Raw genomic sequence first — 19,968 nt, forward strand, 5'->3', positions numbered from 1 at the left:
CGGTCATATTATGGAACAATGGACCGGTCTTAACCGGGAAACATGTCAGGTAGAGGGCATGCATCATAATTAGTGATGGGGTGACGTAATGAGGACGCGTGGGAATTATAAAAGGAGCTTGAGATAATAATTTTAAATTGACATATCTCTCTGGAACAATAGAAATAAATACCTTTTTATAGTTAATTTTATATAAACTGCAGTAAATTCTTCTACGTTATGAATTGATTGTGAATAAAAATGGATATTACATGGATAAAATTTTACTCGTTCCTTAGGACAGTAATTTTTCAGAGTTTCTATTATTTCTTGCAATTTGTAGTATGTAGAATAATATTCGTGCTGAACGTTGTTAATTAATTTTTTGTGGTCATGTCCATACCTTCACTTAAAAAAAAATATAACCTTCAGAAATCGCGATATTTTTACGTAGTAAAAGTTCTCGCGAAACCACTAGTTTCGATATCACATTTCTTAAATAATACCTATCTTTCTATCTTCGATGTTTCATAATTATTTCCTGTTAAATCTGCCTCTGTAGTCATCGTTCTTACTAAACAAATTTCATCATACACAGCACCAATCCATCACGAGTTTGTCAAACTTTATCTTCAGTTCAAATGTACCAGTCATCTTTCAATATGGAGTCGAGTTTACGAGTCAGCATTGCAAGCACTTTTCAATATTATTGAGGCATTTTTATTCAGACATTTTTCTTTGAGTAAAGTGTTAAAGGAGTATCATTAGTTCAAGTTGTCACTTCATTACCTCTATTTATTAAATTTTGTATTTTCGTGGTAAAATATTGATCAATAAAATTTGAAAAATGGTTAAATTAGTTTTTGTAGATTTGTTTGTAGGTACATGTTTTACTTATGTATTAGTTTTAATATACAAGTGAATCATGATTTCAAATCAAGATAACTTGAAATATTTTGTATCATTGCTGCATTGTAATGTAACAAAGTAGACAAATAAAAAACACTGCATTTACTAACCCAATATTTCCATCGATTATTATTTTTTAAATATTAAGAATCTGACAAAAACGTCAATAACAAATATGAGTTTTCATTATAAAAATCCGGTCGTAAGTGCTCAAATATGACTCCCATTAATATTTTGCTATTTGTAACACGCCAATATCACGCAAATCCCATTAACCCGTTTGACTTTCAACTTCAAAATCCAATTACCTATTTCTAAATCTTTGATTTCCAATTACATTTCACACGCGATCATATCCGCTCATGTAAATACCCAAGTTCCGTATCAGTCGGCTTATTTCACTGCAAATTGAAAAAGTTCCCGCCAAAAACACTGTCACAGCGAGTAAAAATGTCGCAAGTTTAAATTGCATTTGAGATCTGAGTGTTTCACTGGTGCATCTGTGAATAAGGGGGTGAATTTTTAATGTAAGATAGTAGTGTGACTTCCTAGCAGTTAAATTGAGAGCGTTTATTGGATTTAAATGACAAACGGATAGTGAAGTTTGTGTTTTATGCTTTGAAATATGAATGTATAAAAATATTAAAAATAAAATACTGGTTCGTACCAAGGTGCGTTTTTTGGTCTCTCTGCCTACCCCTATCCGAAAAAGGCGTGATATTATGTATGTATGCATGTATATTAAATACTCTTTGATCTTTTAGATTACTAGCGAAACATTGTGGACATCCTTTTTTACTCCATTTTCAACTACAATGCCTAACATAGTTTATTTCACCACGATTTATCGCAACATCAATACATTCATATTCAACCGAAACGAAATTGAAAATCTCGCAACAGAATCACCAATATCACGTACCTCACTGACACGACTAGCTGTCAATTTTGAGCAGCCTACATAACACCACCACCTTTGCCAGACCTCTTCAACCAGCTAACAAGACACCTCACACGTAGATTTTTGATTAGAATCAAGATCACGCTAGCTTTCTTGAGAGCTCTTGTTATACTGGGCAGAAACTTCGCGCGTATAACCAGTTTACGAAGAGCTATGGCTGTAGTACTCTACTGAAGAACGTTGTATCGTAAGTGATGCGTTTGGAGGTCTAGTTATATTGGTTATATTGTGTATTCAACGCATGCTTGGGCATGAGCTCGCTCTTAAGGAGTATTTTCATTATTGCTTGTGTAGGTAGCCCTCGTGTAATCTGTGTAATCCTGGAGGTAAAGATCATTCCGAGAATTTTGTATTAAGTATGTTCAATAAATGGATATGAAAATGAAAAGCTTAATATTTTTGCAACTTGCGAATTGGATTGTGAGGATTATCTCATCATCGCGTTTGTAATATTGGTTGGTATTCTTACCTTATATTTTTGTGTTACCTCTTACAGTCGCTGTATTAGAAAAGCATATAAATATTTATATACTTTTCTAAAAGATAGCATAGTATTATAATTATTGTATTTGGTGCCTCAAGACGAACACGATTCAATATTCACTTACAAGCTTTTAAACATGTTCTTGCTTATACATACATATATATGTATAATGGCAAGTTTGATGTTTTTTTTATCACATCAGTTTTTTGGATTAATTTTACAGACTCACTAGTTGAAAACGTGTTATGTTAGGACTGTGTTTATAAAGTGGAGTTTAACTATATAATCGTCAACACACGTCTAATCTTAGCCCCACAAATACACAAATAACTAAACAATAGTAAAACTTTAGTACGTTCCTACATTTCCACTCGGCGTGCGTGTTTTGTCGCGTGAATTCCGCGTCTAATTATAAAGTTATGACTTCCGAAGGTCTCCTTGTTATCCATCAACGTTTGACCTTCACTGGCTTATGACTTTGGTCTACACGTTATAGGGCTTCTCTGTTACTTCAAACTACGTACTAAGTGTTGAAAATATGGTGGATAACTAGTTATAACTACGTATTAAATATAAGCTTTAGCGTAGTTTATTTATACAGCAGTGTAGGTATTATCAAACAGCTATTATTTTTGAGCATTTGAAGTCAGTATCTGTAATACTCTTTATTGTTGAAACTGTATAGATTCATTAACTTTATTGATTAAGAAAATACCTAATTAATAAAAAAAAAATATATTATTTGGATTGCATATGATTTGGAATTAAAAATATTATGACATGGCTAAATACAGCTTCAAGAACCAAAACAACTAGGCATTTAATTTTAAGCTTCATTTAGTTATTTAGTTAGTGGACTCAAGGCCTAATCCCTCCCTCATTACGGGAGGAGACCCTTGCCCAGCGGTGGGACATTAAGGGGTTAAATTTATTTATTTTCATTTTATTTATTTAGTTATTTTCCAAAATAGCTGAACCAGACTGTCTTCACAACCGGGAAATGCAACTAAAGTTATACAAAAACGGGTGCACATTACACTAGACAGGAAAAGTTTCGACATACGTGGAACATAGCCAAGGCAGAGGCAAACAGCTCTCTATTTGCTTCCATTGTCACGGGCGAAAGAATAGCTTTTCATACGCGAAACATCTTGTAGAGAAAGTCGGCACATTGCCAGGTGTTTCACCAGGTGTTACAGTGTATAGTTTTAAGGAATAACTAGAGAAATGTATTGTCTAATAGTGCAAATATGGGAGTTTATTCTGTAATGGAAACGTGTGAAATGATCTTAGTCTGTGTCGAAATCTGTTGTTTTGGTATGTTAGTTTTATTCGTTTGGTAGTTTGTGTGGTATTTGTGATAGTACATGGTTGGTTGCATGATAGAGTAAAATGTACGGGTAATTTTGGACATCTGCTACGAAAATTATTATGAAGATCATAATTGTTATAAATGCGTTTGTATTTTTTTTACTAAGAATATTAACTTGATATTATGTATAAGTTTGATTTCGATCAAAAATCTTAAGACACAAGAAGAGTCGGTACTTTTACGGTGATATTTACTAATATTTTGAAATCTGATCCAATATTTCGCAAGTAAGATTATACCTAACTATCGATAGCCTCTTTTGAACGCAACGTAAACAAAATTTCACCAATTTATTCGTCGTAAATTATAATAAAAGTCAAGTTAGTAAGTCAATTAAAAAGGGTTAGCGAGTGCCTACTGGAATTGCGTCGCTAGAAATAAATTGTAAATCTTATTAGATACCAGGGAGGCTTTGTTGGTTACAGGCCTTTTACAAAGTTAGCTATTCATACAACTAAAATTATTGCTTTTGAAACCCTTTTAAAATACTGGTCAGCTTTGTAATTGAATTAAATATATTTTTGTCCTTTTTGCGGATGTCTCTCTAATTTTAGTCATTGTATGTTGGAAAAATCTTGGAAATGTGTAGACATTGTTTCTTCTAAACTCAGAGAGTTATCGAAGCGAGGAAATTTCATGGATTAAACATCATTGTTTTAACTTAAAACTTAAAGAACTTCTGGACTACGAACCGTTTCCTCATTATATTATATATCGCACGTAAAACTGTTCAGTTGTTTCTGAGTTTATGTGAAACCGAGGATGTTGATGATTGATGTATCTCGGGCTATGTTTTGTATGACGAATCTGTTGCACCTACCAAACTGTAGGTATAATACCTAATTAAAGGGTCTGATTGTAGATATAACTTAAGAAGACCGTTACTATTTACTTCCCTATCGAAACACGAATTTCCTAGACCTGAATAAAACAAGCTAATATTAAACTTCCTTACATACAAAAGGTGTTTTTACCTAAGCTTCACAATTTATTATAATAAGAGCAGAGTTGGGAAAGTTTTGCCTTTATTAACATCGTACATAAGAAAGCCTACGTTATCTTAGCTCGCAGTTTGCGAAATAACTTTCATTAGCACACGGGCCGATGAACAATATCTTTTCTAATAAAGTCTTAGAGGTAAATATCTATATCTCTTACTTATTTCAAGGTTTTATTGCTATTAGAAAAGTTTGGAATACTTGAGCATATTCTTAGAAGAATAGATTAATCCATCACTATACTTGTAATTGTAAGTATGAAACATCAAATACCTACTTGTAAATCTTGTAGATCAATATATCTGTTATTTTTTCAAACATTAGCTCATATAGTTAAATCCGCGACATCATACGTGAGATCATGATGATGAACTATATATTTTACGGCTTTTTATTCACATAGTTTTCGTTCCCGTATGATTTCCGGAAACACAAGGTGAAAATTGGCATATCTGCCGAAGCTAAATATACACTTTAAAAAAAATCATGCGAGTGAATCCGCCGACACAAGCTAGTTCACCATATATTAAGTTTCTTTCAACCAAAAATATCGAGGTCCTAACTGAAAAACGATAAGATCTAAGTGAATGAATGTCGGACGGATATTATATCGCTATCGGCAGACGGGTGATGGGCAGAGCTTGAGGCTCAATGCTCCGATCAATTGGATAGATTGCCCACAACTTTGATATCATACCCAAGTGTATGCGATGAGGTATTTTTAGCCTAGCTATTGATATTCGTTTAAGGCCTCGAATTAAAACGTACCATTATATTTTCGAGGTGCAGATTTTTTATTATCTCCAATGATATACCTACATGGGTTTTATTCATGAGTAAAAGAGGGAATAGGTATAGAATTCATCACGTTGACGAAGTACGGGTTGCTTAAGCAAAACTAATAATTGTAAACCGAATTGTATGGGATTCAACTGTCGCAAGTTTTACTTAAAGTGCCAAGGAAATATTATTTCAAAGCATCTGATTATATAATTAGAAACTGACAATATATATGTTCTTGAATGGAGCCCCACCAATCGGTTACACGTAGGGTCATAGACTTACTATTTCCTGCAACGCAGATTAAATCAACAGTTTTTTTTAAACGCTTTAAATTGTAACTACCGTTAACCTTTTCAGTAAACTCTTATTAACCTTTCAGAGAAGTATGACGTCACTTGTTTTTATTTTATCCATTATCTTGGAGTATTTGGTTTTGGTATGTTAGTTTTATTTGTTTGGTAGTTTGTGTGGTATTTGTGACATGGTTGGTTGCATGATAGAGTAAAATGTATGGGTAATTTTGGACATCTGCTACGAAAATTATGAAGATCATAATTGTTATAAAATGCGTTTGTATTTTTTTTACTAAGAATATTAACTTGATATTATGTATAAATATAAATATCTTATAAATATCATTGGACAATTCACACACGGTTATTTGATTCCAAACTAAGCAGAGCTTGTACTATGGTAACCAAATAACTGATTAACATACTTATATACTTCTAAATATATACTTATATAGATAAATAAACAACCAGGCTCAGAACAAATACTCGTGCTCATCACACAGAGATTTGTCTCGGGTGGGATTCGAACCCACCACACGCGGCGCAAAGGTTGTTGCGGCGAGGTGACCGCTTAAACCACTGCGCCAAACGTGCAGTTAAAGTTTAAGTAAAGTTTGATTTCGATCAAAAATCTTAAGACACAAGAAGAGTCGGTACTTTTACGAAGATATTTATTAATATTTTGAAATCTGATCCAATATTTCGCAAGTAAGATTATACCTAACTATCGATAGCCTCTTTTGAACGCAACGTAAACAAAATTTCACCAATTTATTCGTCGTAAATTATAATAAAAGTCAAGTTAGTAAGTCAATTAAAAAGGGTTAGCGAGTGCCTACTGGAATTGCGTCGCTAGAAATAAATTGTAAATCTTATTAGATACCAGGGAGGCTTTGTTGGTTACAGGCCTTTTACAAAGTTAGCTATTCATACAACTAAAAGTATTGCTTTTGAAACCCTTTTAAAATACTGGTCAGCTTTGTAATTGAATAAAATATATTTTTGTCCTTTTTGAGGATGTCTTTCTAATTTTAGTCATTGTTAGTTGGAGAAATCTTGGAAATATGAATAGACATTGGTTTCTTGAACTCAGAGAGTGATCTCAGCTATAAAATTTCATGGATTAAATATCATTATTTTAACATAAAACTTGAAGAACTTCTGGACTACGAACCGTTTCCTCATTATATTATACTAGCTGACCCGCGCAACTTTGCTTGCGTCACATAAGAAAGAATGGTTCAAGATTTACCCCGTTTTTGTAACATTTTTTATTGGTACTCCGCTCCTATTAAACGAAACGTGATGATATATAGCCTATAACCTTCCTCGATAAATTGGCTATCTAACACTGAAAGAATTTCTCAAATCGGACCAGTAGTTCCTGAGATTAGCGCGTTCAAACAAACAAACAAACAATCAAACAAACAAACAAACTCTTCAGCTTTATAATATTATATTAGTATAGATATCGCACATAAAACTGTTCAGTCGTTTTTGAGTTTATGTGAAACCGAGGATGTTGATGATTGACATATCTCGGGCTATGTTTTGTACGGCGAATCTGTTGTACCTACCAAAGTGTATTATACCTAATTAAAGGGTCTGATTGTGAATAAAACTTAAGAAGACCGTTACTATTTACTTCCCTATCGAAACAAGAATTTCCTAGACCTGAATAAAACAAGCTAATATTAAACTTCCTTATATACAAAAGGTATATTTACCTAAGCTTCACAATTTATTATAATAAGAGCAGAGTTGGGAAAGTTTTGCCTTTATTAACATCGTATATAAGAAAGCCTACGTTATCTTAGCTCGCAGTTTGCGAAATAACTTTCATTAGCACACGGGCCGATAAACAATATCTTTTCTAATAAAGTCTTACAGGTAAATATCTATATCTCTTACTTATTTCAAGGTTTTATTGCTATTAGAAAAGTTAGGAATACTTGAGCATATTCTTAGAAGTATAGATTAATCCATCACTATTCTTGTAATTGTAAGTATTAAACATCAAATACTCGTAAATGTTGTTAGTTATCTTGTAGATCAATGAGTCTGTTATCATAGTTTTTATTTCAAATACTAGCTTATAAAATTAAATAATAAAGCATATGTAAGATGATGATGATGGACTTTTAGGTATGTTATGGCTTTTTATCCGTATAGTTCACGTTTTGCAGTGATATCTGGAAACGCAATCATAACCAACTATCCTATGTCCTCTCTCGGGTCTCAATCTATCTTTGTAAAAATTTCATATATATCGGTTTAGTTGTTTAAGAACAGACCGACAGACAGAGTGACTTTCGAATTTAACCTATTAATATGGATGGATTTGTCACCACCTGAAGCCCGTCTCGCGACGAAATCGCTAAACTGTAGGTGCTACGCTTTCATAACTAACTGCTGACACAAATTAAATGAAAATTGGCAAAGACATAGCTAGCTAAATATATGTCCAAAAATTCACACGAGTGAAACCACCAGCAGAAGCTAGTCCACCATATATTAAGTTTCTTTCAACCAAAAATATCGAGGTCCTAACTGAAAAACGATAAGATCTAAGTGAATGAATGTCGGACGGATATTATATCACTATCAGCAGACGGGTGATGGGCAGAGCTTGAGGCTCAATGCTCCGATCAATTGGATAGATTGCCCACAACTTTGATATGATACCCAAGTGTATGCGATGAGGTATTTTTAGGTTTGTAAGCTATCGATATTCGTTTAAGCCCTCAAATTATGAAGGAACATTATATTTTAGAGTTGAATAATTATATAATTCCCATTGAAGAACACACGGGTTTAATTAACACCACGCTGACCAAGTGTGGTTTGCTTAAGTAAAATAATTATTATTAAAGATTTTCTGTGAGATTCAAATTTCACAAGTTTTTAACTCAAAGTTCTAATAATATTAATCAGAAACTAGCAAAATTGTTCTTATGATACCATAGACCTCCGTCTACGTAGATTAAACCTACAATTTCATTAAAAAAAGCCTTTAATTTGTAGCTACCGTTAACATTTTAACCTTTTAAGTAAACTCTTATTAACCTTTCAGAGAAGTATCACGTCACTAGTTTTTATTTTATCCATTATCTTGTAGTATTTGCGTCATATTCATATATTTATACAATGGAAGAGTTTGTTTGTTTGATCGTACTCAGGAACCACTGAATCATAACGTAAAAATATTTCTGTGTTTTAAAGTCCTTTTATCAAGCAAGACTATCCTACTTTTATTACAAATTTGAACGAGGTTTATATGGATTTATATGGATGTATGTTTGTATTTGACAAAAAACTACTGGGTGAATTTTAATGAAATTTAGTTTATAGCCGGAATTAACACATGGGATACCTTTTAACGTAAATAAACACATGGAATACTTGTTTCCCCGAGAAATCTTTTCACGCAGGCAAAGTCACAGTAACAAAAGCATGTTTTCTTTCATTATATTATTTATTTTATTTTTAAGTTTCCCTCCATGGGCTATCTTTTTTTTTACCCTGTACTATATCACGCTATGGCTGACAAGAGTGGGCAGGAATAATAAAATGTTATGAATACGGGAAAACCAATGTTTATGCAGGCGAAGTCGGGAGCCGCCGCTAGTGGTATAATATATGTATGTATATGTGTATGTTCTATTGTTTGAAGCGAAGTTCTTTGTGGTTCTACACCTACGCCATGTTTTCTCTGTAGAGATTCCGTTGATATTTATTTCTGAAAAGGTCTAAAAATTCTCAGTATTTTTCTACGTGGTTTAGATCAAATGTTTTTTTTGGAAGCCTTGTGAATCTGAGTATTATTATTTTATTAATGTATTTATGTAATAAATACTAATTATAGCCGTTTTTGTTCTGATACTGGGATAAGCTCTACTCCCGCACTGAAAGAGGGGATAGACCGAAGTTCCCAACACAAGAACTTCTCGACACCCAGGTTTCAATAAAAAAATTAGCATTCATTTTATTTACTTATTTTAATTGCTTGAAAAACACGAAATCTCGTCCTCGATCCGAGAATCGAACCTTCAAAACCATGATTGGCTTCTCCGTACACTTCATAAGCATCAAGACCACCAAGGCAGTGAATTTAGTATTTCTCAGAAAATACTATCAAAAATAAAATTTTCAAGTCTGTCACTGAAATGTCTAACTTCCGTCTGACAAACCATTATCAATTTCCTCGATGGTTCTTAGAAACTCGTATTTTTCATTCCACAATTAACGTGGGAATCTTTAAAACAAGATGAAAGGTATAAAAACTTTTCCGTTTGCCATTATTTATGACACACTATTAATTTATGTCAGATATTTGGCAAGTGGAAATAATTCTGGGTCTTTTTTGACACCCGCCAAGCAGGGTCATTGAACTCCTTTTTTAATCCTATGTCTTGGTAAATCATACCCACTTTATAATTACAAAGTTAATAATATATTTTACCCATGACAAAAGCATACTGTTGTTTCCGAGATGTAAGCTCTCATAAACTTGGTAAATCATATTTGCAAGATTCAGTCATTTTTGACGAGAATAAGAGAAAATAAAAATAATTCAAACAAAAGTAAATGTTAATGACATTCAAATTTGTAAAGGATGTAGATTTTAATATATTGTTTAAAAATATTAGAAATAAAGGAATAGAAGATAAAACATACTTTTATCTATTATATAAATTTCATACCTTATAGATTACAATAAAATTTTGCTGAAAAATAAAACTGTTTAAGTTACATTTCTAAAACAATAGAAGATAATAATAATATAAACTCGTAACAAAAAACATTTTCAAATAATGACAGTAACAAAAAAGATATCTATTCAAATAGTTGTCAATTAATCATGTCTATCAAAGTTTTTAAACGAGAATAATAAAAATAAAAAGTAGAATAATTTAAAATAACAAAGGACTCGATACAAAACCAATTTAAGTTCATAAAACTTAATGCATCATTACTCAAAGCGATGTAGTTTTTTATTCTAAGGCATTAGTCAGACTTAGCGAATAGTTTGTGGCTTACTATTGTAATTTAATCATTATCACTTACGTCAAGGTACTAATTTTCTGAATTTTACAGTTATGTAAATAAAAATAGAGCAACATAACGGTTCTAACTTATGTTGACAATTTATGACTAATATTTAATTATAAAAAATATTTTATTATTCAAGACTTCATTTCGTGTCACCTTTAAAATGAGCTTATTACTTAGAATGTATATATTTTGTATAGTTCTAAAATATTTGTACGCTTACAGATGTATTGATTTATATTGTCGTGTTGGTAATTTACTATACAATTCTGAGTTCTTGTTGCTTGAAGCTTTGTATATCACGTGAGAATTTACACTTTAGTATCGTTAACTAATTGTAGGCCTCATGAGAATTCACCCTTAAAACATAATTACTAACATTTACCCAGTACTTTCTTTCGAAAGCAACAAAAAATCTAATTCAACAGTCTTGAAGAGTAATAAAAAATGTAGGCACGGCGAAGTTTCAGCAAGTTTGTAATACTTACTAGAATTTTGATTTACGTTCACTCTCTTAAGTAAAGAACAAGCTCTTATTTCATTCAGTTTAACTTACAGTTAAAACTTCTATTGAAATGTTACGAAGGAAAACTGAAAAGATTCAATAGTTATGTATTTAAGTTACTATAGATAGTTTTAAACTTGAGAAAGCACATACACATATACATACCTCTTTCCCATAGGTGTAGGCAGAGATCAAACATTGCCATTTATTACGACCATTGCAAACTCGCCTTGCTTCATTTACATCCATAGATCTTGTCATACAGGACCGCCGGTTGAGTGCTACACAGAAAGGATATGGAATAGTTTCTCCCGAAAATTCGACGGAAACGGGAATTGTGCGGTAATATGCTATATATCTATAGTATACGCGAATGGAGTCGCGAACAACAGCTAGTCGATGTCCCAACAATTAATCATAAGATAGAGTTCCGCACTTAAAATTTCTCTTGTGTCGCGGAGAATAGGTCTTATGTCTCGACGCATTTGACTGTTGTACGGTAGTGGCGGGGCGACCTTAACTATTACGCCACCGAGAAAATGTTGAATGAAATACATATTACGAAACATACATTAATTGCTTCAAAACACTGTTATCTCAAGTGATTCAAGTTAAACAACTTAATTAATACACTTAATAGGTACACATTATTCATCACTTTTACTTCCTTACACCTTTGAACAGCAAACTCACCGGTACTTGGAGAGTTTCTCGCAAACTTGGCCGAGTTCGCCCTCCACGTCAGCGCAGTTCTATGTGAAATCAACCCTGGTTTACGATGCGTATTATTGACTCAATACAACCCGGTAACCCTTTCTGTTTATTACGCAGAATTTAATAATTTTGTTATTTGTTTGCATCTGATTTTGGAAGAGGGGCCGGCGTTGAATTATACATGTTTTGAAAAACTGTGTAGATGTGTATTTACACACACACAAGTGAAAAACTAATTTTGTTATAGATAGTCATTAGTCAGTGTTATTTAAGTACACAAAAGTAAATATTTTGAACAAGGTTTGCAATATTTTTAGGAAGAATATACAACCAATAAAACATTTGCGAGCTTGAAATACAATTGTAATTCACATTTTTTTGGAGTACCGAGACAAATAAAATGTCGATATTAAAACCACATTTGAATTAAATATCTATGAAAAATTATTGTAAAATATTCTTTAGTATTGCATCCACGATACCTTACGTCTAGCTCTTTTCACCTTTATAACAATCTAAGTACAAAATTCTTGGTAACAATTTATCACGGTAGACAAAAGAGAACCCTAATACTTTAGGGCTCACATAAATTTCGCTGATATCTAAAGTACAGGTTTCAAGGCTTTATTTTTGTCTTGAAAAACTAAAATATAAGATTTAGTAAAGGAATAAAATCGTACAATATAACAATAAAAGCTAATCTTTAATACCAAATATTGTGTGGCAAGCTTTATTTTGAAATATTAACTGATAAATACAATGCTATTCTGACTATTTTTTATGCTAGTAACTTATCTTTTTCATTGTATTTTCAACAAACAATTCAGTAATTTTAAAGCTTTTAGCAAATAAGTTTATAACGAAAATTAACCTTGAATCCCTGCATGAAAGTACATGATTGTAGCGTAGCAATGTACAGTAATAACTAGTAGTAAGTAAGTACTACTAAAATGTACTAATTAGTAAAAAACTCAACCAATTGTACTTATAGATGAAACCAATATGTATTGGCATTCAATTTATTGATTACTATCGACTTCGGTCATATTTATAGTTACAATAACTAATAACAAGTATCATAAACCACAAAGTAAATGATTTATATAACAAATCCGCTGTCAAAATCACGACAATATCATAAACTGGCAACACTCGGGGAGCGGGCCTCGCTTCTATTAATGTAACGACATCTGGCAGCCGGTCATGATGGCAACACTGTCGAGAAACAATGAATGTTGCCATGAAATATTAATAAACGTTCTTTAAGTGTTACGATGTGTGTTTGATATTATATTTAGAGGGAAATAAGCTTTTATTTGTTGGTTAAATAGTAAAGTTATACAAAGTAAGTAATTGGAAATATAGAGGCACACACAAAATTGGTACCAAGAATTACTAATCTTATTTTTTACACAAACATCCTCGAACTGCAAAATATTTATGAAAATTTCCTCACGCATTTTGATCCAACGTTTACCTCACACATCATTATTATGCTTTTCCATTTCCTATTGCCAAGTAAATATAATCTATATGGTACACTAGCTGACCCGCGCAACTTCGCTTGCGTTACTCTGCTCCTGTTAGCCATAGCGTGATGTTATATAGCCTAAAGCTTTCCTCGATAAATGGTCTATTTAACACAAAAATATTTTTTCAATTCGAACCAGTAGTTCCTGAGATTAGCTCGTTCAAACAAACTCTTCAGCTTTATAACATTAGTATAGATAAATAATGGAAATATTCTCGAACATTTCATCCTGAACGTTACTGCATGAATTAAATGATCAGAAATTATCTTTGTACTTCTTTCTATTTGCTTTAATATTGTAAATAGAAGATACTTGTTACCTAAATCTTAAAGGCAGTATACATATTCAATATTGGCAAGCGTAGAGCACAGAGCTAGCAATTTGGTGGTACAGACGGTAGGTAAATTCATTCACGCCAAGCTTTGGGTTTACGGCTAACATTATACTGTACAATTTATGTTCCGAAACAATTGTTGTATTGTATTAAAATGTATTGAACAATAGAGAATACAGGTGCAATAAATGTAGTTTAAAAAATTGTGATTGTCTTAAAAGATAAAGATTGTTTGTAATTATTTAACTTTGATTAAAATAAAACTACGATTATAACGTAGTCGGTTTCCTGTAATTGGACAGGGCTTTTATAATTGAACTAGCTGACCCGCGCAACTTCGTTTGCGTCACATAAGAGAGAATGGGTCAAAATTGTCCCCGTTTTTGTAACATTTTTCACCCGTACTCTGCTCCTATTGGTAGTAGCGTGATGATATATAGCCTATAACCTTCCTCGATTAATGGACTATCTCACACTGAAAGAATTTTTCAAATCGGACCAGTAGTTCCTGAGATTAGCGCGTTCAAACAAACAAACAAACAAACAAACAAACAAACTCTTCAGCTTTATAATATTAGTATAGATATAGCTCTAATTGACACCATGTAAAGCTACAGTGCTAAGTACTACACTAGCTCTTGGTCGTAACTTAAGCTTTTGCTAAATGTTAATGTAATGTATTGTCTACTAGCTGACCCGCGCAACTTCGCTTGCGTCACATAAGAGAGAATGCGTCAAAATTTTCCCCGTTTTTGTAACATTTTTCACTGGTTCTCTGCTCCTATTGGTAGTAGCGTGATGATATGTAGCCTATAACCTTCCTCGATAAATAGACTATCTAACACTGAAAGAATTTTTCAAATCGGACCAGTAGTTACTGAGATTAGCGCGTTCAAACAAACAAACAAACAAACAAACAAACAAACAAACTCTTCAGCTTTATAATATTAGTATAGATTTGTCTGCCTCTACCAAATAACTTTTGGAACGACCGTTACAACTGAAAAAACAGACAGTCAAATCTACTTTTGCTTTTCCAATATAAGTATGAAAAGGCATACATATAGTGCAAAGCATATTTTTATTTAATCGTTTATAGCACGTATAATTCAATCAGAGCGAAACAACGGCTTTAGAATCGTAAAACTTAAAAAAGACATCACACGTATCATCAAATTGCCAAGAAAATTCTTCACACGTTCACCCGTAAACTGTAAAGCTTTCATTAACAAGTATTCCACATTGACTAGTTGGGATAATCTGGTTTTTGTTAACGATCTCTCACGACGGCACCGCGGCGCCTCGCCGACCTTCGCTGCCTTTTCACAGATTACAATACCCACGCTAATGACAACGATAACCTATTAGATATAATACTATATTATGTACACGTCTACTGTTTGTCGTTTAAGGTTGCCGAAATACGTGATAAAGTACCCCTCCGTTCAATTTCTTCTTGGTTAAATTCAACAAATAGACTTTGTATAATGATAAGCAACACAAATGCCTATTGATGAATGCGAAATAAATGAGCACTTTTTAAAAATGAAACGTATTAATTCGTGTCACTTATTTACTCCGTATGTAAGTAAGATACAGAATTCTATATTAGTCGAGTTGGTTCATTGCCTGAGCATAAAAACGATTCGAATTCAATTGTTCTCGCATGAAATTCTACATTAAAATCACAGTAAAAATCTTAATTTAAAATGATTGCAATTGCAAAGAATAGATTCTTTAAAAGACTCAAACGGGTTATTTTTAATAGTTAATTTTTATAATTATTTAACAATCAACGTAAAATTATTGAGTAGACAACCCTAAGATGAAGTCTCTTAGCAACCCGATTATGTAATTTGTTAGACACAATATTTGTGTAGTGTGGGGTGATCCTTTATTGATGAACATCGCCGAATATTGATACGACATAAGTACATGTTTGTTTTCACTTACATTATGTACTGTTTACTCCATTGTTACTTATGACCTTTTAATATTAAATTAATGTTGTTTTTACCTACTATAATATGTTACGATTGAAGGAAAATTGACTTCGATTTGTTTGTCATTGTTTATAAGGTAGCATTTTTCCTTGCAGTATTAAAAGAAAATTTATTTACATACATGAAATCACGCTTTTTTCTCCTGGGGGTAGGCAGCGACCAAAGAACGCTACTTGTTACGATCTAAACAAAGATCTTTTGCTTCTTTAACATTCGTATCTTGTGGAACAGAAAATTTTCCTAATTTTATAGAAAGCAGGATATTGGACTTCATTTTATAATAAATTAAGTATTTCAATTAAATTCTGCTCTTTAAAAGATCGTATTTTCAAATATGTGAGGTGGTCCATATTCGACATAGATTTTACTATTACACATCCAATACAAACGAACGTAGGTACTTATACTTTATAGACTAGGCTAGAATACTAATCTAGTGATAGCACAACAGACTACTAAAGTAGTAATTACAGTGAGTCCTAGAACACTTTTTATTTCCAGTAATTGCTTACTAATCGTTCTGAGGCCATTAACTGATACTACAGTTATTACTTTGTAGGCTCGTTTACTATGCCTTGTTATCGATTGCTATGAGCTATATAAGTTAGAGAACGAGTATTACATTAAGTTGTACAATGTAGAATACTACACCTGAAATAGTTGTTTGTAGATGAAACATATTGACTATTGAGAAATGATTTGATATAAATTAGAAAAAAACTAATAACACTTTAAAAAAAACAAGAATCGGACCTCATGGTGAGCAGTCAGATACCGACAGTACCACAGAAACAATTTCATAGCACAGTACAATAATACATTGTTGAAACCGACAATTTCCTTCTAAAACGACCTGATAAAGGAGGAGCTTCTCAATTGTATAAAAACTCTTTAAATCTTATTCCATCACAAATATTCACCATATCTTTGATTGAAAAAATATGTAGTGAGTATTATAGATGGAAAAGTTCTAGGTACTAAACTTAACCCTATCTACTTATTTATGGGCAAGGAAATAAAAGCAATAGATAACGCGAGCAAACAAATATTTTATTCTGACACATCACCAGCATAGAGACTTATGACTTTATATAAAGAATACTGATTAAATAAGAATAGCCAGGATTTATTGGAACAACGGAATTTTGCATATTCTCTTACAAGTCTTCACAAAAAATCTGAGACAAGAAAAATATTTGGACTTCTCTTATAAAACGGATCCTTAAGAATTATGATAACTATAAGTTGTTTATTACTTATGATAAAGCCAATTTTCGACTGCTCCCAAGACTAGTGGTTTTCTTCGTATAGTCTAACCATGGTTTTGATGGTCAGTGCCTTCTTCTTCTTGTCGTATGGTTAGTGGACAAGAAGAAGAGTGCCTTTGGTATTGCCAACTGAAACCAGGACTACAAAATAATAGGTTAATGTGAGCGTTTCAGATTAACAAGTTTTTACATAAATTACGCGTTTTCTACGAGTGTGGAAGAAGGTAAACGGACGATAGTAGAGCGAACATGCTCTGAACTATGGCTAGAAGTAGGCTAGGCTTGATATTTAATTAAGATATCAACAACTCAATAAACGTGTCAATTGATGTAGATTTACGACAGCCCTGAGTTGAGAAAAGTTTTAGTTCGATTAAAATGCAAATAGGGTGGTAAACACGTAGCAGGCGACGAGACGCCGCCGCCAACCGGCGCCTTCATCCCTTATACTATAAAAATATATAATTAATACTAATTTCTGAGTGATAATAGGAGACATCTAGTGTCGTGAGTATATTTATTGGCGCTGTCATAATATATTATGTACTGTAAGTAATACGTTAGTTTTCTTTAGAAGAGTATCTTTGTGTAACAGTTTCAACGTTGATAAGTATATCTTAATGGGTAGCAGTCAATGTATTCTTATTATCACAAGATAGAACAATCATATTGTTGTCAGTTTGAAAATATGCGCCCTATCCTAAGTGTTAGGTATATTTTTTATATAAGTATTTATCAAGTGAACAATGAAATATACCGTCTTTGTGTAGCTGATGTAATATACAGCGGAGTGTAACATATTTAATATCCCGAAAATCAATACACTACTGCGACGATCTATGTACTTGTAAAAGCAGCAATCGCCGTTTTGCCTGAAGCTAGCCGTTAAAATTTCAAACCATAATATATGAAAAAATCTCATGTAGTGCATATTACAAGTAAAGCCAACAGGGGTAGATTTTCAATACTTTTTTATTCAACAACATAAAAGATAATTTGTTCACAAACTTCCCTAAATCCAGCAAGGCTTTCTTAATGTAGGACTAAAGTTTTGTATATGAAGTTATCGAAGTAATCCCGGGAAGAGTTAGCAAGTCACACAAACTCCGTGTTGGGAAATATAAACAAGGACGGGACTGTTAGCACAGGCCGGAATCAAATTAGACTAAACCTACTTTTAATTAATACTATGCTTGAGAAAATTCTGCTGACGAATACTTATTAATTTTTGATGCGATCTTAAGTTTGCAACTTCATCAACATAATAATGTTCGCTGAGTATTTTCGCTCAATTATTAAAACAAACATCCATTTTCAAAGCATTAAAATATGACGATGCACCTCGAAAAATCATAAAAAACTATTGGTTCAGGATAACATCGATGTTCTTATTTCAAACTGAAAAGAGGAATTACGCTTTTTAACAAATATTTGTATTCCTCTGTTCATTATGAACTGGCCATTTTAGCACAAAAAATACAGGATGCCATTAACGTTTCTTTTTTTAATTTATCCTTTTTTTAGCAAATGGCTGTTCAATCAATTCTTTCACGTTTTTTAACCAGTGCTTTCAATTAACATTACCAAAAAGTTCGTACATAAATGTTTTCCCGAAAATATCTTGAATTTGACGTTCTAACATTAAATTGGGCAATACAATGTACAGCAATTTTTTTTATTGCATTTAACCTGGATCAAATTCTACGACTATCAAAAATAGTTTCAACCTTTTAGAAACATCTTTTTCGTTGTTCACAGTCGTGAATCCGCCGGTCAGTTGCCTCGCTCAGCCAGCATCGACTCGGTAGTAGAAGCGGCTATATGTGCTCGTCACTCGGAGCCCAGTCAACCCACTACTCTTCAGCTGCCGAGGTCTGACCGTGCCTTCAGTCTTGCGTCCCCCGTCGTTGGAAGGCGAGCCAAGACACAAAGAGGACAGGCTGGTGAGTCGATTTTTAAAACTATTTTGAATATTTAAAAACGTTCTTAAATGACGTGTATTTGAATAAAGTGTGTTACTTTACAGGCATAATAGAATTTCTCTTTTTCACATTGTTTGTTTTCGTTTGTAAATTATTATTTTCGTTTTTATTGTGATGACTTTGTGTTGAATTTAATTTGAAAACATTTTTTTCAAGAACCAATATGGAGGCCATCATTCTTTAAACTACTTAACCTTAGTATTACCACAGGTCAGCAAACACGATTATTTGAATTAAGTATAAATAAAAATTATATCTTTAGGTAAAATTTGTTATTCTTTAAAATCTATGTAACTAAGTAAGTATGTGCATTTATTTTACGCCTTAAGGATAAATCATAAAATAAATATTTCAGTTATCTACACTGAAATATTTAACAACCATGTGCAAGATATAAAAACACTCGGCTCCGTCTCTAAAGACTCGTTAGTAATTCTGAGGGGAAATTAAGCTGTACAGAGAACATCTGTTAGACTAACAACCAAAACCTGGAACCGTTCCAATGTTGGACAAATAAAACTACAGGTGGAATAGACACTAGACTACAATCAATAAGTGATTGTGGAACTATAAGAGTTTAGTTTATTGGCGCATTTTTTTTTTATGTGTAAAAAATATTCTGACCGTCATATTTAACCTTCTAATTTATTTATGTTTCTAATATTATTTAAACACAATGTAAAAGTGTTTAAAAACATTACCTATATTATTATTATTCATATTTTAATGAAAAAAAAAATACACGTGTATAGTATTTTTTTTTTTTTTTTTTCTTTTCCACGGGGGAGGTGTGGTGGAT

General features: G+C 32.5%; 1 protein-coding gene across 1 annotated transcript in view; it reads left to right on the forward strand.

Moving 5' to 3' along the window:
- LOC142974909 (uncharacterized) overlaps positions 1-19,968 on the forward strand; it is a 196,029-nt gene that overhangs the window by 173,071 nt on the left and 2,990 nt on the right. The window contains exon 6 of the mRNA XM_076117479.1: positions 18,946-19,130. Within this exon, the coding sequence (XP_075973594.1) occupies positions 18,946-19,130 (185 nt within the window). The remainder of the gene's footprint in view (positions 1-18,945; positions 19,131-19,968) is intronic.

This window comes from Anticarsia gemmatalis, chromosome 8 (genome assembly GCF_050436995.1).
Source record: "Anticarsia gemmatalis isolate Benzon Research Colony breed Stoneville strain chromosome 8, ilAntGemm2 primary, whole genome shotgun sequence".
NCBI lineage: Eukaryota > Metazoa > Arthropoda > Insecta > Lepidoptera > Erebidae > Anticarsia > Anticarsia gemmatalis.